Source organism: Trematomus bernacchii, unplaced genomic scaffold (assembly GCF_902827165.1).
Source record: "Trematomus bernacchii unplaced genomic scaffold, fTreBer1.1, whole genome shotgun sequence".
Taxonomy (NCBI): Eukaryota; Metazoa; Chordata; class Actinopteri; order Perciformes; family Nototheniidae; genus Trematomus; species Trematomus bernacchii.
Window position 1 is genome coordinate 13,163,494 of NW_022988043.1, and position 19,326 is coordinate 13,182,819.

General features: G+C 50.0%; 1 protein-coding gene across 1 annotated transcript; it reads left to right on the top strand.

The window, feature by feature from the left end:
• The first annotated feature begins 17,708 nt into the window (after nt 1-17,708).
• LOC117473028 lies at nt 17,709-19,057 on the top strand. The gene is made up of 2 exons (XM_034118500.1): nt 17,709-17,765; nt 17,887-19,057. The coding sequence occupies exons 1-2, from the start codon at nt 17,709-17,711 to the stop codon at nt 18,526-18,528; spliced, it is 699 nt and encodes a 232-aa protein (XP_033974391.1). The 3' UTR covers nt 18,529-19,057.
• Nucleotides 19,058-19,326: the final 269 nt, after the last annotated feature.

Sequence of the window (19,326 nt, forward strand, 5' to 3'; positions counted from 1 at the left end):
AGAGAGAGACTGGAGCGTCTGCTCGCTGCGAGGGTCAGAGAGGGAGAGACCGGAGCGTCTGCTCACTGCGAGGGTCAGAGAGAGAGAGAGACCGGAGCGTCTGCTCACTGCGAGGGTCGGAGAGGGAGAGACCGGAGCGTCTGCTCACTGTGAGGGTCAAAGGGAGAGAGACCGGAGCGTCTGCTCGCTGCGAGTGTCAGAGAGAGAGACCGGAGCGTCTGCTCACTGCGAGGGTCAGAGAGGAGAGAGAGACCGGACCGTCTGCTCAACTGCGAGGGTCGGAGAGGGAGCGACCGGAGCGTCTGCTCACTGTGAGGGTCAAAGGGAGAGAGACCGGAGCGTCTGCTCGCTGCGAAGGGTCAGAGAGAGAGAGACCGGAGCGTCTGCTCACTGAGACGGTCGGAGGGGGAGAGACCGGAGCGTCTGCTCACTGCGAGGGTCGGAGAGAGAGAGACCGGAGCGTCTGCTCGCTGCGAGGGTCAGAGAGAGAGAGAGACCGGAGCGTCTGCTCGCTGTGAGGGTCAAAGGGAGAGAGACCAGAGAGTCTGCTCGCTGCGAGGGTCAGAGAGAGAGACCGGAGCGTCTGCTCACTGCGAGGGTCAGAGAGAGAGAGAGACCGGAGCGTCTGCTCACTGCGAGGGTCGGAGAGGGAGCGACCGGAGCGTCTGCTCACTGTGAGGGTCAAAGGGAGAGAGAGACCGGAGCGTCTTGCTCGCTGCGAGGGTCAGAGAGAGAGAGACCGGAGCGTCTGCTCACTGAGAGGGTCGGGAGGGGGAGAGACCGGAGCGTCTGCTCACTGCGAGGTCGGGGAGAGAGAGACCGGAGCGTCTGCTCGCTGCGAGGGTCGGAGAGAGAGAGACCGGAGCGTCTGCTCGCTGCGAGGGTCAGATAGAGAGGGACCGGAGCGTCTGCTCGCTGCGAGGGTCAGAGAGAGAGAGACCGGAGCGTCTGCTCACTGTGAGGGTCAAAGGGAGAGAGATCGGAGCGTCTGCTCGCTGCGAGGGTCAGAGAGAGAGAGACCAGAGCGTCTGCTCACCGCGAGGGTCGGAGGGGGAGAGACCGGAGCGTCTGCTCGCTGCGAGGGTCAGAGAGAGAGAGACCGGAGCGTCTGCTCACTGCGAGGGTCGGAGAGAAAGAGACCGGAGCATCTGCTCGCTGCAAGGGTCGGAGAGAGAGAGACTGGAGCGTCTGCTCGCTGCGAGGGTCAGAGAGGGAGAGACCGGAGCGTCTGCTCACTGCGAGGGTCCGAGAGAGAGAGAGACCGGAACGTCTGCTCACTGCGAGGGTCGGAGAGGGAGAGACCGGAGCGTCTGCTCACTGTGAGGGTCAAAGGGAGAGAGACCGGAGCGTCTGCTCGCTGCGAGTGTCAGAGAGAGAGACCGGAGCGTCTGCTCACTGCGAGGGTCAGAGAGAGAGAGAGACCGGAGCGTCTGCTCACTGCGAGGGTCGGAGAGGGAGCGACCGGAGCGTCTGCTCACTGTGAGGGTCAAAGGGAGAGAGACCGGAGCGTCTGCTCGCTGCGAGGGGTCAGAGAGAGAGAGACCGGAGCGTCTGCTCACTGAGACGGTCGGAGGGGGAGAGACCGGAGCGTCTGCTCACTTGCGAGGGTCGGAGAGAGAGAGACCGGAGCGTCTGCTCGCTGCGAGGGTCGGAGGGAGAGAGACCGGAGCGTCTGACTCGCTGTGAGGGTCAAAGGGAGAGAGACCGGAGCGGTCTGCTCGCTGCGAGGGTCAGAGAGAGAGACCGGAGCGTCTGCTCACTGCGAGGGTCAGAGAGAGAGAGAGACCGGAGCGGTCTGCTCACTGCGAGGGTCGGAGAGGGAGCGACCGGAGCTTCTGCTCACTGTGAGGGTCAAAGGGAGAGAGACCGGAGCGTCTGCTCGCTGCGAGGGTCAGAGAGAGAGAGACCGGAGCGTCTGCTCACTGAGAGGGTCGGAGGGGGAGAGACCGGAGCGTCTGCTCACTGCGAGGGTCGGGGAGAGAGAGACCGGAGCGTCTGCTCGCTGCGAGGGTCGGAGAGAGAGAGACCGGAGCGTCTGCTCGCTGCGAGGGTCAGAGAGAGAGAGACCGGAGCGTCTGCTCACTGCGAGGGTCGGAGAGAGAGAGACCGGAGCGTCTGCTCGCTGCAAGAGTCGGAGAGAGAGAGACTGGAGCGTCTGCTCGCTGCGAGGGTCAGAGAGGGAGAGACCCGGAGCGTCTGCTCACTGCGAGGGTCAGAGAGAGAGAGAGACCGGAGCGTCTGCTCACTGCGAGGGTCGGAGAGGGAGAGACCGGAGCGTCTGCTCACTGTGAGGGTCAAAGGGAGAGAGACCGGAGCGTCTGCTCGCTGCGAGTGTCAGAGAGAGAGACCGGAGCGTCTGCTCACTGCGAGGGTCAGAGAGAGAGAGAGACCGGAGCGTCTGCTCACTGCGAGGGTCGCAGAGGGAGCGACCGGAGCGTCTGCTCACTGTGAGGGTCAAAGGGAGAGAGACCGGAGCGTCTGCTCGCTACGAGGGTCAGAGAGAGAGAGACCGGAGCGTCTGCTCACTGAGACGGTCGGAGGGGGAGAGACCGGAGCGTCTGCTCACTGCGAGGGTCGGAGAGAGAGAGACCGGAGCGTCTGCTCGCTGCGAAGGTCGGAGAGAGAGAGACCGGAGCGTCTGCTCGCTGTGAGGGTCAAAGGGAGAGAGACCGGAGCGTCTGCTCGCTGCGAGGGTCGGAGAGGGAGCGACCGGAGCGTCTGCTCACTGTGAGGGTCAAAGGGAGAGAGACCGGAGCGTCTGCTCGCTGCGAGGGTCAGAGAGAGAGAGACCGGAGCGTCTGCTCGCTGAGAGGGTCGGAGGGGGAGAGACCGGAGCGTCTGCTCGCTGCGAGGGTCGGAGAGAGAGAGACCGGAGCGTCTGCTCACTGCGAGGGTCAGATAGAGAGGGACCGGAGCGTCTGCTCGCTGCGAGGGTCAGAGAGAGAGAGACCGGAGCATCTGCTCACTGTGAGGGTCAAAGGGAGAGAGACCGGAGCGTCTGCTCGCTGCGAGGGTCAGAGAGAGAGAGACCAGAGCGTCTGCTCACTGCGAGGGTCGGAGGGGGAGAGACCGGAGCGTCTGCTCGCTGCGAGGGTCAGAGAGAAAGACCGGAGCGTCTGCTCACGGCGAGGGTCAGAGAGGGAGAGACCGGAGCGTCTGCTCGCTGCGAGGGTCGGAGAGAGAGAGACCGGAGCGTCTGCTCACAGCGAGGGTCGGAGAGAGAGAGACCGGAGCGTCTGCTCGCTGCGAGGGTCGGAGAGGGAGAGACCGGAGCGTCAGCTCGCTGCGAGGGTAGGAGAGGGAGAGACCGGAGCGTCTGCTCACAGCGAGGGTCGGAGAGAGAGAGAGACCGAAGCGTCTACTCGCTGCGAGGGTCGGAGAGAGAGAGACCGGAGCGTCTGCTCGCTGCGAGGGTCGGAGAGAGAGAGAGACCGGAGCGTCTGCTCGCTACGAGGGTCGGAGAGAGAGAGACCGGAGCGTCTGCTCGCTGCGAGGGTCGGAGAGAGAGAGACCGGAGCGTCTGCTCGCTGCAAGGGTCGGAGAGAGAGAGACCGGAGCGTCTGCTCGCTGCGAGGTTCAGAGAGAGAGAGACCGGAGCGTCTGCTCACTGCGAGGGTCAGAGAGAGAGAGAGACCGGAGCGTCTGCTCACGGCGAGGGTCAAGAGAGGGAGAGACCGGAGCGTCTGCTCGCTGCGAGGGTCGGAGAGAGAGAGACCGGAGCGTCTGCTCACAGCGAGGGTCGGAGAGAGAGAGACCGGAGCGTCTGCTCGCTGCGAGGGTCGGAGAGGGAGAGACCGGAGCGTCAGCTCGCTGCGAGGGTCGGAGAGAGAGAGACCGGAGCGTCTGCTCGCTGCGAGGGTCAGAGAGAGAGAGACCAGAGCGTCTGCTCACTGCGAGGGTCGGAGGGGGAGAGACCGGAGCGTCTGCTCGCTGCGAGGGTCAGAGAGAAAGACCGGAGCGTCTGCTCACGGCGAGGGTCAGAGAGGGAGAGACCGGAGCGTCTGCTCGCTGCGAGGGTCGGAGAGAGAGAGACCGGAGCGTCTGCTCACAGCGAGGGTCGGAGAGAGAGAGACCGGAGCGTCTGCTCGCTGCGAGGGTCGGAGAGGGAGAGACCGGAGCGTCAGCTCGCTGCGAGGGTAGGAGAGGGAGAGACCGGAGCGTCTGCTCACAGCGAGGGTCGGAGAGAGAGAGACCGAAGCGTCTACTCGCTGCGAGGGTCGGAGAGAGAGAGACCGGAGCGTCTGCTCGCTGCGAGGGTCGGAGAGAGAGAGACCGGAGCGTCTGCTCGCTGCGAGGGTCGGAGAGAGAGAGACCGGAGCGTCTGCTCGCTGCGAGGGTCGGAGAGAAAGAGACCGGAGCGTCTGCTCGCTGCGAGGGTCGGAGAGAGAGAGACCGGAGCGTCTGCTCGCTGCGAGGTTCAGAGAGAGAGAGACCGGAGCGTCTGCTCACTGCGAGGGTCAGAGAGAGAGAGAGACCGGAGCGTCTGCTCACGGCGAGGGTCAGAGAGGGAGAGACCGGAGCGTCTGCTCGCTGCGAGGGTCGGAGAGAGAGAGACCGGAGCGTCTGCTCACAGCGAGGGTCGGAGAGAGAGAGACCGGAGCGTCTGCTCGCTGCGAGGGTCGGAGAGGGAGAGACCGGAGCGTCAGCTCGCTGCGAGGGTCGGAGAGAGAGAGACCGGAGCGTCTGCTCACAGCGAGGGTCGGAGAGAGAGAGACCGGAGCGTCTGCTCGCTGCGAGGGTCGGAGAGGGAGAGACCGGAGCGTCAGCTCGCTGCGAGGGTAGGAGAGGGAGAGACCGGAGCGTCTGCTCACAGCGAGGGTCGGAGAGAGAGAGACCGAAGCGTCTACTCGCTGCGAGGGTCGGAGAGAGAGAGACCGGAGCGTCTGCTCGCTGCGAGGGTCGGAGAGAGAGAGACCGGAGCGTCTGCTCGCTACGAGGGTCGGAGAGAGAGAGACCGGAGCGTCTGCTCGCTGCGAGGGTCGGAGAGAAAGAGACCGGAGCGTCTGCTCGCTGCAAGGGTCGGAGAGAGAGAGACCGGAGCGTCTGCTCGCTGCGAGGTTCAGAGAGAGAGAGACCGGAGCGTCTGCTCACTGCGAGGGTCAGAGAGAGAGAGAGACCGGAGCGTCTGCTCACTGCGAGGGTCGGAGAGGGAGAGACCGGAGCGTCTGCTCACTGTGAGGGTCAAAGGGAGAGAGACCGGAGCGTCTGCTCGCTGCGAGTGTCAGAGAGAGAGACCGGAGCGTCTGCTCACTGCGAGGGTCGGAGAGAGAGAAACCGGAGCGTCTGCTCACTGCGAGGGTCAGAGAGAGAGAGAGACCGGAGCGTCCTGCTCGCTGCGAGGGTCAGAGAGAGAGGGACCGGAGCGTCTGCTCGCTGCGAGGGTCAGAGGAGAGAGAGACCGGAGCGTCTGCTCACTGTGAGGGTCAAAGGGAGAGAGACCGGAGCGTCTGCTCGCTGCGAGGGTCAGAGAGAGAGAGACCCGAGCGTCTGCTCACTGCGAGGGTCGGAGAGAGAGAGACCGGAGCGTCTGCTCGCTGCGAGGGTCAGAGAGAGAGACCGGAGCGTCTGCTCACTGCGAGGGTCGGAGAGGGAGAGACCGGAGCGTCTGCTCACTGTGAGGGTCAAAGGGAGAGAGACCGGAGCGTCTGCTCGCTGCGAGTGTCAGAGAGAGAGACCGGAGCGTCTGCTCACTGCGAGGGTCGGAGAGAGAGAAACCGGAGCGTCTGCTCACTGCGAGGGTCGGGAGAGAGAGAGAGACCGGAGCGTCTGCTCGCTGCGAGGGTCAGAGAGAGAGGGGACCGGAGCGTCTGCTCGCTGCGAGGGTCAGAGAGAGAGAGACCGGAGCGTCTGCTCACTGTGAGGGTCAAAGGGAGAGAGACCGGAGCGTCTGCTCGCTGCGAGGGTCAGAGAGAGAGAGACCCGAGCGTCTGCTCACTGCGAGGGTCGGAGAGAGAGAGACCGGAGCGTCTGCTCACTGCGAGGGTCGGAGAGGGAGAGACCGGAGCGTCTGCTCACTGTGAGGGTCAAAGGGAGAGAGACCGGAGCGTCTGCTCGCTGCGAGGGTCAGAGAGAGAGACCGGAGCGTCTGCTCACTGCGAGGGTCAGAGAGAGAGAGAGACCGGAGCGTCTGCTCACTGCGAGGGTCGGAGAGAGAGAGACCGGAGCGTCTGCTTGCTGCGAGGGTCAGAGAGAGAGAGACCGGAGCGTCTGCTCACTGAGAGGGTCGGAGGGGGAGAGACCGGAGCGTCTGCTCACTGCGAGGGTCGGAGAGAGAGAGACCGGAGCGTCTGCTCGCTGCGAGGGTCAGGGAGAGAGGGACCGGAGCGTCTGCTCGCTGCGAGGGTCAGAGAGAGAGAGACCGGAGCGTCTGCTCACTGTGAGGGTCAAAGGGAGAGAGACCGGAGCGTCTGCTCGCTGCGAGGGTCAGAGAGAGAGAGACCGGAGAGTCTGCTCACTGCAAGGGTCGGAGGGGGAGAGACCGGAGCGTCTGCTCGCTGCGAGGGTCAGAGAGAGAGACCGGAGCGTCTGCTCACGGCAAGGGTCAGAGAGGGAGAGACCGGAGCGTCTGCTCGCTGCGAGGGTCAGGGAGGGAGAGACCGGAGCGTCTGCTCGCTGCGAGGGTCAGAGAGAGAGAGACCGGAGCGTCTGCTCACTGCGAGGGTCGGAGAGAGAGAAACCAGAGCGTCTGCTCACTGCGAGGGTCAGAGAGAGAGAGAGACCGGAGCGTCTGCTCACTGCGAGGGTCGGAGGGGGGGAGACCGGAGCGTCTGCTCACTGCGAGGGTCAGAGATAGAGACCGGAGCGTCTGCTCACTGCGAGGGTCAGAGGGAGAGAGACCGGAGCGTCTGCTCACAGCGAGGGTCGGAGAGAGAGAGACCGGAGCGTCTGCTCGCTGCGAGGGTCAGAGAGAGAGACCTGAGCGTCTGCTCGCTGCGAGGGTCAGAGATAGCTGTGGCTAGGTTGTAGCTGGTTGCACAGGGAGGAAAAACATTGGGTGTTGGGGAAGGGATGGAGGGATGAAGGGATGTATGTGCACGGGGATTTTGTGACACAGAGGGTAGGGCGATACTACCTGGCCCCCACCAGGGGGTGCTGGTGAGTCGGGCTGTGTCCGTGGAGGAGGACGGAGGCCTGTGACGTCACGACCCGTGGTGCGCGCGCGCGGTGGTTGACTCTGGAGCGGGAAGAGCTGTGTGTGTTGTTGTTCTTGCCGTTGTGCTGCTGTAGGCTTTGTAGAGGTTGAACAGTCTAGCCTTGTTGTCATTTCGGTGAAAGTGGATGCCGTTTTCCTTCAGGAAACGTTGAAGTTGAATGACTGTCCACCTCCGTAGTTCGGGCTCCGTAGTTCGGGCTCCGTAGTTCGGGCTCCGTTTCGGAGCGCGGCTCCGTCCGAGAGGCGTGTCGAGTGCGCCGCTGCGAGTGGCCGGGGGCTGCGAGTGAGGCAGGCTGCCGGTGGTGGGGAGATTGGAGCTGGCTGTGCCTGTTGTGGCCCCGGCTGTTTGCCCTCGCTGGCGGAGCAGACGAAGCCTGGGACCTGTCTGGAGTTGGAGGTATCTCGTTGGGGGAGCTTGAGTGGGAGCGGTGGCGGCTGGTGTGTGGGACACTGATTGCCGAGCGCACGCGGCTCCGTTCGGATGCTTGGCTTGGATCCGACTGCTGACCCGAGGATGGCGGGTAGCCGATGTCGAAGAGATCTTCATCTGACTCCGGCGAGTTGATCAGCAGTTCGGGATCCATGGTGAGTAGAATTTCTCGTGGTAGCGTTTGCTTGTGTTGAACCGTGACGACGCGCAGCGTGAATCACGGTCTGCCTGTCAGTCTTTGAAAGGATGGAGACAAGCGGTGGCCGGAAGTTTTGCCGGATATAAATAGGGGTGGCCGTGGTTTGAGGCAGAGTTTTAGGCGTGGCCATGCTCCTGAACCTATGTTAACATTTTAACCTCATTAATGTTCACCTTTATGCCCTGCAGGACTTCACCATCCACTGGCTGGAACTTAACACAGAAACTACTGATATGAACACGTTTCCCATCTGTGAAGGAGAAAAGCACAGGACTGTTAGGACTCCTTGCTAAAATGACAGACAAATAAAAAAACACATTAGCATACAACAGTAGGCCCAAATTCAATTATTTCAAAAATCTTGTTTTTGTGGAGTGATGCAAGACTCCTAATCAAAATAATTACATATTTTACTGGATGTCATTACTAGTCCATATCCTCATATCTGTAGCTTCTTTCTCTCTTTTCACTGGTATTTCACTTTGTTTCTAGTACAATTTACATCCCCTGGTCCCTCTATTTACCTTTTCTGTTCTCTTATTTTTCTGTTTTCCTGTTATTTCTCATCTCAACAGCCCTCTGAGCACTTTTTTCCAGAAATCTGCAACAATAAAAGAAACAGAAAAATCACACCCAGGCTGTACGTGTTTTTCTTTCTTTCTTTTCCCTCATAGTCGTCTGTCTTCCCAAACAATATTGCAGAAGCAATTCCACACAAGTCAATATGCTCCAGGATTGGCTCTCATCCGCCTCGTCCCATAAGGGCTGCCATATCATCAATACAGATTTATACTGTAGCCTGGTAGCTAATATACACAAATGCCAATACACCCGCTCTCTCTAGCCGGTAAAAATACATGGAGCAATCTGGGCCAATTTCATGAACAGTACTAAAAGATTGGCAGAGGAAAAGACAACAAGCAGGAGAGACCATGGGAAAAACAGAGAGTAAGCCGTATAAATTAACATTGTAAAGTTACATGCAGCACAATCTTCAAGTTGTTATAACGCCACTGTATAGTTGTAGTCTTTAGGGCTTTAAAAATAACTTTAAAGAAAACACAATCCCCCAGAAATCCTGTAATGGAGTTATTTCTTCCCCACTTTTTTTTTAATGCATTCGATAGTCATTAACTATCGTCAAGTTTCCGTCCATCCAACATAGCATATATTTACCAGGAAATCCATAAAAGGAAATGCTAAATAACCTACGTTTCCATACAACACTGTTATGCACATTAACAGTAAGAGTTAAACAGCTAGTGGCTGTTATTCCTTAACCGGATGTCACTCAACCAATTCAGAAGTGTGTAGCAATCTAAAGTCCAAGCTTAAACAAAGGGAAACAATGATAGAAAAACCATTTACTTCTTGTTTTCACATCTGACTGACTGACAGATTACCCTCCCGGTGACCTTCATGTCTTTACGGTGTCTTTCGTTCAAAAGGCCATTTTCATTTCAGGTAACAGAGGAAACGTAATCTCTGTTTTGATGATAACGCCTGCAAACGACTGTTTTCCTGTAACTGTCCATACCAGGAAGCAGAAAAAAAGAGCACAGAGGAAGTATCCAGCTGTGATGATGGCCTCGGATTGTGATTTAAGACACACAGACAAACACATGTGACAGGAAATTATTGACGTTGCAAGCTGGGACCAGATGTTAGGAACACGTGCTGAGGTGTGTATGTTTGTGTGTGTGTGTGTGTGTGTGTGTGTGTGTGTGTGTGTGTGTGTGTGTGTGTGTGTGTGTTTTTCTATAGTGAAGGTCTTTGTTGCAAGGGGGGGCAGCTTAATGAGGCTTTCCAAACCTGGGGAGCCAGGAAGGGATAAGGTGTGTGTTTGTGTGTGTGGAGAAGGTCCATATGTAGTAATATCACCTTGGACCATTTTCAAAGTGCTCTCCCTCACACATACACACCCACACACACACACACACACACACACACACACACACACACACACACACACACACACACACACACACACACACACACACACAGGGAGTCGTTCTCCTTAGATGCGCTGCTAACAACAGCAGGATCACAGTAGGACAACGTAACTGGGATCTGAAGCAGGAAGGGAGAACAGATGGAGGGAAACATTACACACACACACACAAATGCACAATAAAAGTAATTGAGGGACATCTACATACACACACACAAGTTACACTTTATATGCACTCGTCACAAAGATGCCCTCATATACCCTCAAAACAGATTATGACACACACACACACACACACACACACACACACACACACACACACACACACACACACACACACACACACGCACTGACCCCCTTCTGCATTCCTCTCTGTACAGAAACCTTCTGTTGCTTTAGCTGATAGCATCTACCTTCTTGTTACTGTGTGTGCGTGTTTGTGTGTTTACAACCTGCATACAGCTGTCATTGTGCAGAAGGCACCTTCTACAAGACATGCTTCATCTCACAGCCTCTCCATATGTGAGCTTATTCCAGCTCACTGTCTCATAGTGTGTAGCGACGAGTGTAATGTGTCATGGTAAAATCATGCACAGATGTAGCTATTACACACTCATTGCTTCTGTCTTCATGCTGGATTGCTGCCACTATAAGAGGAAGTGTTCTAGTATAGCTGTTTTCTAATTCTGCAACTGAGACAACACTTTTAGGTCAATATTTTAAAAGTGTTTTTTGTCTGCTGTGGAGTAGGTGTAGCTGTTGTCCTTGAGAAACATACCTAAAAAAGGGCCTTGAGAAAAATGTATAATGCTTTGCCGCTATTTCTTTTGTGGTTGTCGAACAATATTGTTCTCAATAAGTATTCATGCATTTTTTTCCCTCTTTGTCTCTTGACATCTTGAACCTGAATAAATCATTCAACATAAAATACAGTATTTTACCTTTTTCCAAGAAAGTTACAATGAATTTTGATGACATTATGAAAACGTACTTTGCAGCCTATAATGTTTTTTTATGAGCTTAAATAATAAATCAAGTATCATGAGCCAGAATATCAGTCTCTAATAAAATTGGGGTTATGAATCTGACATCTTTGTAGGTGTAAGTTTTGGGACTAACTAAGATGGCAGTTTTGTTAAGTTTTTATGAGTACTTTACTCAAAATGCTCTGAAGGTTAGGAACATTTGACCAAATGGCCAAACCTTAGCATGTAGCATCAGAGATGGAGTACTCGAGTCCTGGACTCGGACTCGAGTCGGACTCGAGTGCCGATTTTCGGGACTCGTGACTCGACTCGGACTCGCGCACTGATTGACGCGACTCGGACTTGGACTCGTGAATTCTCGCACACGATGACTTGGACTCGGACTCGGACTCGTGAATTATCGCGTACGCTGACTTGGACTCGGACTCGGACTCGTGCATTTTTCCCCCCACGATGACTCGGACTCGACTTGTACATTGACGCTCCGACTTGGACTCGGACTCGGACTCGAGCAAGTTTTCTATGGAGTCTGATGTCCTCTATCCTGGCGTGTGCACCGGCTGCGAGGCGAGTTCACGTACTGGGCCCCGCTATTCCAGTCTAAAGATGTCTAGAGACACACCCCGCATCGTGCTGTATGCTTTCACACATTCTGCTTCCACATTGGAAAAGAGCAGCGCAAAATGCTCTATGTGGAAACAATATTGAAGAGAAGGCTCCGTAACACATTACTCTAAACATCGAGTTCAGACATATAGGCTGTCTTGAACACTATCATCAGAGTAACGTGATCTAATCAATAAATAAAGATTCAGCCGATAACACGAAAGCACACGGCTACTTAACATGCAGAATGACGTCATTTTGCATGCTAAGTAGCCATGTGCTTTCTGGGGCTAAATCTTTATCAGTAAACCGATTTAACCGGTAAAAGTTCCTTCAAAATAAGAGTCCCGATCTTATTACTATCAAAATAAAAGTGCAAAACGAAAACTTTACCATAGGAAAATATTGGCATACAAATATAATCACTTCTCTAAAAGGTAACTCATTTTAAACATAGTTTATTTATATATAATAATAATAATAATATTAATATTAGTAATAAGCTTTATATTTGTATAGCACCTATTACAAGAATTGTAGCCAAACTCGCTTCACAGCAGTTCAATAGACAGATTAGTATAACATGACAGGATAAAAGCAATGTAGAGGAGCAGCTACATTTCAACACATATATCCACGAAGATTAATACATGAAGACTTGTGACTCGGACTTGACTTGGACTCTTCTTAGGTGACTCGGACTTGGACTCAGACTCGAACACAGGTAATGATGACTCGGACTCGGACTCGACTCGGACACTCCTTGGGTGACTCGGACTTGGACTCGGACTCGAACACAGGTAATGATGACTCGGACTCGGACTCGACTCGGACACTCCTTGGGTGACTCGGACTTGGACTCGGACTCGACTACGACTCTCCCTTGGTGACTCGGACTTGGACTCGGACTCGAAGAGTGGTGACTCGAGAGTGACTTGGACTCGTGAATTGGTGACTTGACTACAACACTGTGTAGCATACAGTGGGTTAATCTGCATTTTTTACTGGGGCCAAATCAGTTGATATACGCCCATAAAACCAAAGCAGCTGGTAATTATGTGTAGCTTTGACCCTACAAGTGACTCTTTTTACATCGTACATCCTGATGTTTGTTAATATTGAAAAGATTAAGTATATATATTTATATATATAAAAATGTATATTATTACAGCTTTAAGGTGGACTGAATCTCGGTGCGGCTGTTGAATGATTGGCAGCCACTTTTGTAATGGCTTCCAACATGGACATTTGGTTGACAAAGACTCATTTATAACAAAAACATTTTTTTAAACAACCAAAGATTATTTTGACATAGGGAAATGAGCTTAGATATCCAAATATGTTGGCTCCAGGCACCAACAATAATCATGTAGAAAAGCGCCACAGATCTTTGGCACACATTGTTTTTCCCCCTCGGTGTTCCTAGGGCCTGCAGTTCAACATCTAATTTCTTCCCTTTCATTCATCTTCATTTCTGCCACGCATTTTTCTGTCCCCATCTTACGCTTGCCATCATATTCATCTGCCAACAAGGCATAACTGAGCCTTCATGACAATCCAGCTCATGTGTGTATGTGCATGTCTATGATAATTTGAACACACGATAATTGAATGTTTCCAGTGTGTGATGCATGTGAGCGTTAGTGAATGAGAAGCAGAGAGAGGGAAAATGCATTCCATATTGTCTCGGTTTGTGTCTGATAGTGCCAGAGTGTGTGTGTTTGTAGAAGTGTATGTGTGCGTGTTTTGCTGATCTTTAGTGTCCCGACAATGCCGGTACTAAGCCCGCCTCACACGCTTTCTCATAATTCCCTACTCTCTGTCTCTTCAAATACACTGCCGCCTTTATCATCACCTAAAACAAATAGCCTCATGCTCCCCAGACAGACAGCGCACGCACATACACACCGCAAATCATTCTTGTGAGGACCAACCGGTGATAAATACACTAACCCTTGAACCCCAAAGTACTTAAACTACTTTACCCCGGCAGTAATCTAACCCAACGCCCACATATTAGTCATGTGTGTTAAAGTGAAGACCAATAAAATTGCACTTTAGAAAACTTTCATGCCTCTAAAATCTGTCCTCGAAAGGATAAGAGTGCACACACACACACACACACACACGCACGCACGCACGCACGCACGCACGCACGCACGCACGCACGCACGCACGCACGCACGCACGCACGCACGCACGCACGCACCATGCACACACACACACACACACACACACACACACACACACACACACACACACAGAGACCAGTGGGAATGATTTCAGTGTGTAATGTTTCCCCATTCGCTGCTGGTTGAGTGGGCTGTTTGATTGGTTGCTGCAGTGATAGATGCCTGGCCAGTTTTCTGATTACTACAATCTTCGATCTCCAGGGCCCAACATAATCAGAATAAATGTCCCCTACTGTAGAGGGAATAAAGGTGTGTGTCTGAAAGGGAAGAAGAGGGATAGAAAAGAAAATGGGTAAGAGTGTGTATCGTGACAGGGTGGTGTGAGGGTTTGTGTGAGAGTGAGTGACACACGGTTTTGTGTGTATGTGTATGTGTGTGTGTGTGTGTGTGAAGCACTGATGTAGCCGGACAAATTGATTTTAGTTTGTTTTTGGGGTACCCCCTCCCCCTCACTGTTGTTTTGTTGTGTTTGTTGCTTCAGACATTTTTCTTGTTGCTTTTTTAATCGTTTTTTCCACTTCCAAATCTCAGCAGGTGACTTTATACATGATGGTGCCTAGTAACTGATTTCAAGTTTGAGTGATCACGTGTAAATTGATCCAGTTTTAGGTAAAAGAAACCTGCTCACTATCATCATCAATATATATAATCCATCAGTTTAATATACTTATTACAATTGTGTCTTTGGCTTCAGTGTAGGAGGTCAGCATGACTTCAAAACAACAGGAGATGCATACAAAAAAAAGTGATTTCATATTTTTGTTCCTGTCCTTTGACAAATTTGATTACACTTGATAAATCGGAGTAAAATCTGATTAAACAAGTTTGGGGCTTCCAGTCATCATTTGAATTACAAACTCACTATTTATTGTTGCTGTAAAGCCTCAAACTCATTTATCATGGGCCACCAGTCACTTTTGTATCCACTCTAAAGAGGATGTATGGTGATGTTCAGGATATTGCTCCACTGTCAGCGTTTTGTCTACAGGCATGTAATGAGACTACAATGCCAGACGACATCCATCATCAGAAAAACTGATTTTCAAGTTGAAAAGTACTTGTGTGAAACCCCTCATTTCCACCAAAAGTGGTTATAATATATTCTGTGAGACAAAACAAACAAACAATATAACACATTTAATTTGAATACCCAAACTTGTGATCATTCCAACGGTTTAACTCTCCCAGTACTCTTTTACAATTTCTTATGAGTAAATAAAAGAGTTAATTGTGAAAATACAAAAAAAACTCGTAACACAGGAGTCGTCAGTTGTTTTCGTTCAACTGTCTGAAGAATCATGTCATTGTTTTACAACTAACGCTCTTATTGCTTGTTACTTTGTCTCGTGGTGAAACACTCTAAGAAAGAAAGCTTGTTGAAATCATATTGAAAGTATAAATAAATATGGATTACATTTTTTTTTTTAACTAAAATGTAACATAAATAATGTTTCTAAAAGTTTTCTTTGGTGCACTCAAAAATCACTTTAACAACAGCATGTACTACTGTAAGACTTTCCCATACATATTATTATATTTAAATGTTATTTTATTGCCGTTATATTCAATCAGGCAGTGAACGCTTACTGTTTAAGCAATGATGTATTGGGTCAAACATACACACACCTCCGACCAGTGGCGAGCCGTGAGCTTTATACCTAGGCCCTCTGACCCCCACCCCTTCCCTCGAAAAAAAGAAAAAAAAAGAGTTATTACGTCACAGCGTATACTTCAGCGGAATATCAAAACAACGGCCCAGGGTGCAAAACGCATCAATGACAGCGACCCTCTACCACACAAAACAACACCTGTGAACCCAATTTGTGTTCTTTGACATTGAAAATGATATTGCATTGTGTTTGTTACTTTCGTTGCAGTTGTATGTCTTAAGTGTAATTTGGCATGCTTTTATTTTGAAGGCGAGTTCACGCTGTTGACAGGAAGTTGTTGTTGCTATGGAAACAAGAAAAGTTTCACAGCGGGTGGAACTCGTCATAAAGTCCGCGATAATAAAACCCACCCATTTAGAGGGAAGATATGATTGGTCAATTGTACTGTCATTTGACATTACTCTCTCGTTCAGTTACTATAGCGGGCCCTCTGTGAATCGCAGAGAGGCCCGCTATAGTAACTGACATTCAAACAGAGACTGAACAGGCAGATTCGAAGGATTTATTTCTTTGGAAATGTTATTTTATTAAATTAAGTTTTTTTTCGGTAAAACTAATGAAAAATATAACAAAAATAATATTAAAAAAATATATATTTTAAAAAAATATATTTTTTTTTAATGTTTTTAAATATTATTTTTTGGAATATCTTAGGCCCTCACAGAGTAGTCTAGTGGGTAGAAGGGGGTATCATGCACCCCCCTGAAATATACTTCTAATCAGCTTTTCTAGATTGGAAAAATTGTGTAGAAAACGATTAGCTATGTTAAAAAGTTGGCAAATTGTCCCACGTATATTTTTTTCCCAAATTAGTGTTTATTTACCCTAAAAATCGAGTTTCACTCTTTTTACACCTTTCACTATATCTCAGCCATTATTGCAGATAACTGAACAAATAAGGTATCCAGATCCATGTTTTGAGGGTCAAGGAACACAATAAAACTATTCTTAAAGTGATCACATGTGTCTGTGGCATGCTATTATGCTAATTAGTGCCGCCATTACAAGAAAATAGCATTTTAGTCTTGTACGAAGAACGGTGTATTTTGCACCGACACAGAAATATACTTATAATCAGTGTTTCCTAAGTGGAAAAAGTATGTAGAAAATGATGAGCTATGTTAAAATGTTGTCTGGATGTCCCACATGTATTCTTTATGCAAATTAGTGTCACCATTACCAAAAACGGAATTTTCACATTTTTCACTCTATCTCAGCCAATATTGCAGATAAATGAACAAATAATGTGTCTAGACCCATGTTTTGATGGTCAAAGATCACAATAAAACTATTCCCAAAGTGATCACATGTATCTGTGGCATGCTAGTATACAGCGCTGGCAGTAGTGAAGATTCCCGCCTTTTTTCCCGCCAAAAACAAACAAGTAGCTGACTTGGCTACACACACACACACATTCAACCTTCAAACAAACAAGGTAAGTAGCTAACTCAACTAGACTCATGTGTTTTGTATGTTTTATATAGGTTTCTAGCTTAATTGTTGTTAACACATCATTTTGCAGCCCAAAGTAGGCTACACACTAGAACATGTGTTAGTGTTATTCTGCCCTGCAGAGGCTAACTGCAGTAAAATATGGTAAACTATTAGCTAGCTAACGTTAGCTAACTAACTAACAGTGACGTGAATGAGGGATAGCTAATGGTGTAGCTTGTTGAATAAAGCTATTAGCTAGGTAGTGCTAGGTAGCTAGCTAGCTGTACAGCTAGCTAGGCTTAATGAACTCATAAGCTAGCTAATGTTAATTAAAAAAAAGGCAGTAATTGTAATGCAAAACTGCAGGGCAGTATTCTTAACCCATTAAGCCCGATTTCCCCCGGTACCACAGCGTCCCAGGGCTTGTTACAATGTAACAACCTATTAACGTTGCATACCCACTTAACGGGAAGAAACTAAGCTAACAGATGATAATAACCATTTTAACCTAAACGAAACACAATTCCAACACCAAGCGTCTAAATCAGCACTTAACGAACGCTAACGCTAACGCCACATTAGGTATGACTGGCGATTTTTCTACTTCATGCTATCTGCATAAATGACATATCATATGAAAGCTGAGATTCATCAGATTCCATTGGTATAAGTCTCATCACTGTACGACAAAACTCACTGAATTAGCAGCCAGGAAAGAGGGTTTCCATCATTAAGGGGTAGTTTTCACTATAAATAGTGAAATAGGTTATAGGTTTTTTTAGGCGGAGATTAGAATATTTTTTTTTTGACTATGTTTAATCTGAATTTACTCTGACACAGCAAGATCTATATTGATTCTGACACTTCTACAGCCAACTCACAGGTGTATCATTGCTTTGATAAAAAATATTATTCATATACCCCTTATAGTTGTGAAGATATAATCATTCATTCTGGGCATGTCATTTTTCGAGCCTGAGGCCTGGGCTTAACAGGTTAAACTGTGGAACATGATGGCTGCTCTCAGAACATCTGTTATAATTTTCAAAAGTTCTGATTGTATAACAGATTGTCTTCAGGCGCAGAAATGGCAGTGCTGATCGTGGAAGGGAGAGCCCATCAACTTCTCTCCTCAAACGGCAAGGTAAATTGAAAGCCCATATTAAAAGTGATTGATGGTTAAATTATACTCTAAGTGATTATCTGTGATTTGTGTCTAGTCTCTGTCATTGTTGATCAAAGTGCAATATCCCATTGTGTATCAGGTTGAGGTACGTGAGCTCCCCACAATCTACAGCAACCAGGAAGAGACTGATACAAGGGTGGTACTCTACATTCATCATGCTGCTGCCATTGGGTACAAGAATGCTGTAGTCAGAACACCTGACACAGATATCTTTGTGATTCTTCTTTACCACGCTCATGCCATCAGGCTGACTATATACCTGGATACGGGGTCAGGGAAACATAGACAACTTCTCAACCTCTCTGAGCTCGCAGAATCCCTGGGAGAAGACTACTGTGCCACACTTCTTGGATTCCATGTGTTCAGCGGAGAAGACTGCACCAGTGCCTTCAAAGGGAAGGGGAAGGTGGGGCCCTTGAAAAAGCTGGAGAAGAACCCAAAGTTTCACAGGGCGTTCAGTCAACTCGGTGACAACTGGAATGTCAAGCCTGAGGTGCTGAAGCAGTTGGAGCAATTCACCTGTCTGATATATGGAGAGAGTCGTGAGTCTTCAGTGGACGTAGTCCGTGCCAAGTTGCTGCGCAAAATGGTGGGGCAGGACGATAAACTCACTGCCAAGTCTAAGGTTGACCTGGCTCGCCTTCCTCCATGCTATGATGCTCTGAAGCCGCACGTCCAACGTGTGAACCATCGCGTCGCCCTGAACAAGCGAGCTGATTAATCAATTTTAGAAAAACCAAACCCCTATGATGAGGAGCAGGGATGGATGAGGACTGATGGAGTGTTGAGACCGGTGTGGTCCTGTGGTCCTGTCCTGCCAACCTCCCTGGTTGATCTCCTGGACACGACAGAGCGTGAACAGGAAGACGAGGAGGAAGAGGAAGAGGAAGAGGAATTTGACTCTGATGATAGCATTGAAAACGATGATTGAGTATTAATCAGATAGTGGAGAGCCAAACCTTGACTGCTTATCTGGAATGGGAAAGAGTAGTCACATCAATACTTATATTATGATGTTTGACCCTTGCTGTAGGCTAGTACAAAACAAATAAATATTGGTTAAATACACAACATCTGTCTCGACACCTTATTTGTTCACTTACTGTACTGCAATATTGGCGTCTCTTAATTTGCATAGCATGCCACAGATACATGTGATCACTTTGGGAATAGTTTTATTGTGATCTTTGACCATCAAAACATGGGTCTAGACACATTATTTGTTCATTTATCTGCAATATTGGCTGAGATAGAGTGAAAAGTGTGAAAATTCCGTTTTTGGTAATGGTGAAACTAATTTGCATAAAAAATACATGTGGGACATCCAGACAACATTTTAACATAGCTCATCCTTTTCTACATACTTTTTCCACTTAGGAAACACTGATTATAAGTATATTTCTGTGTCGGTGCAAAATACACCGTTCTTGGTACAAGACTAAAATGCTATTTTCTTGTAATGGCGGCACTAATTAGCATAATAGAATGCCACAGACACATGTGATCACTTTAAGAATAG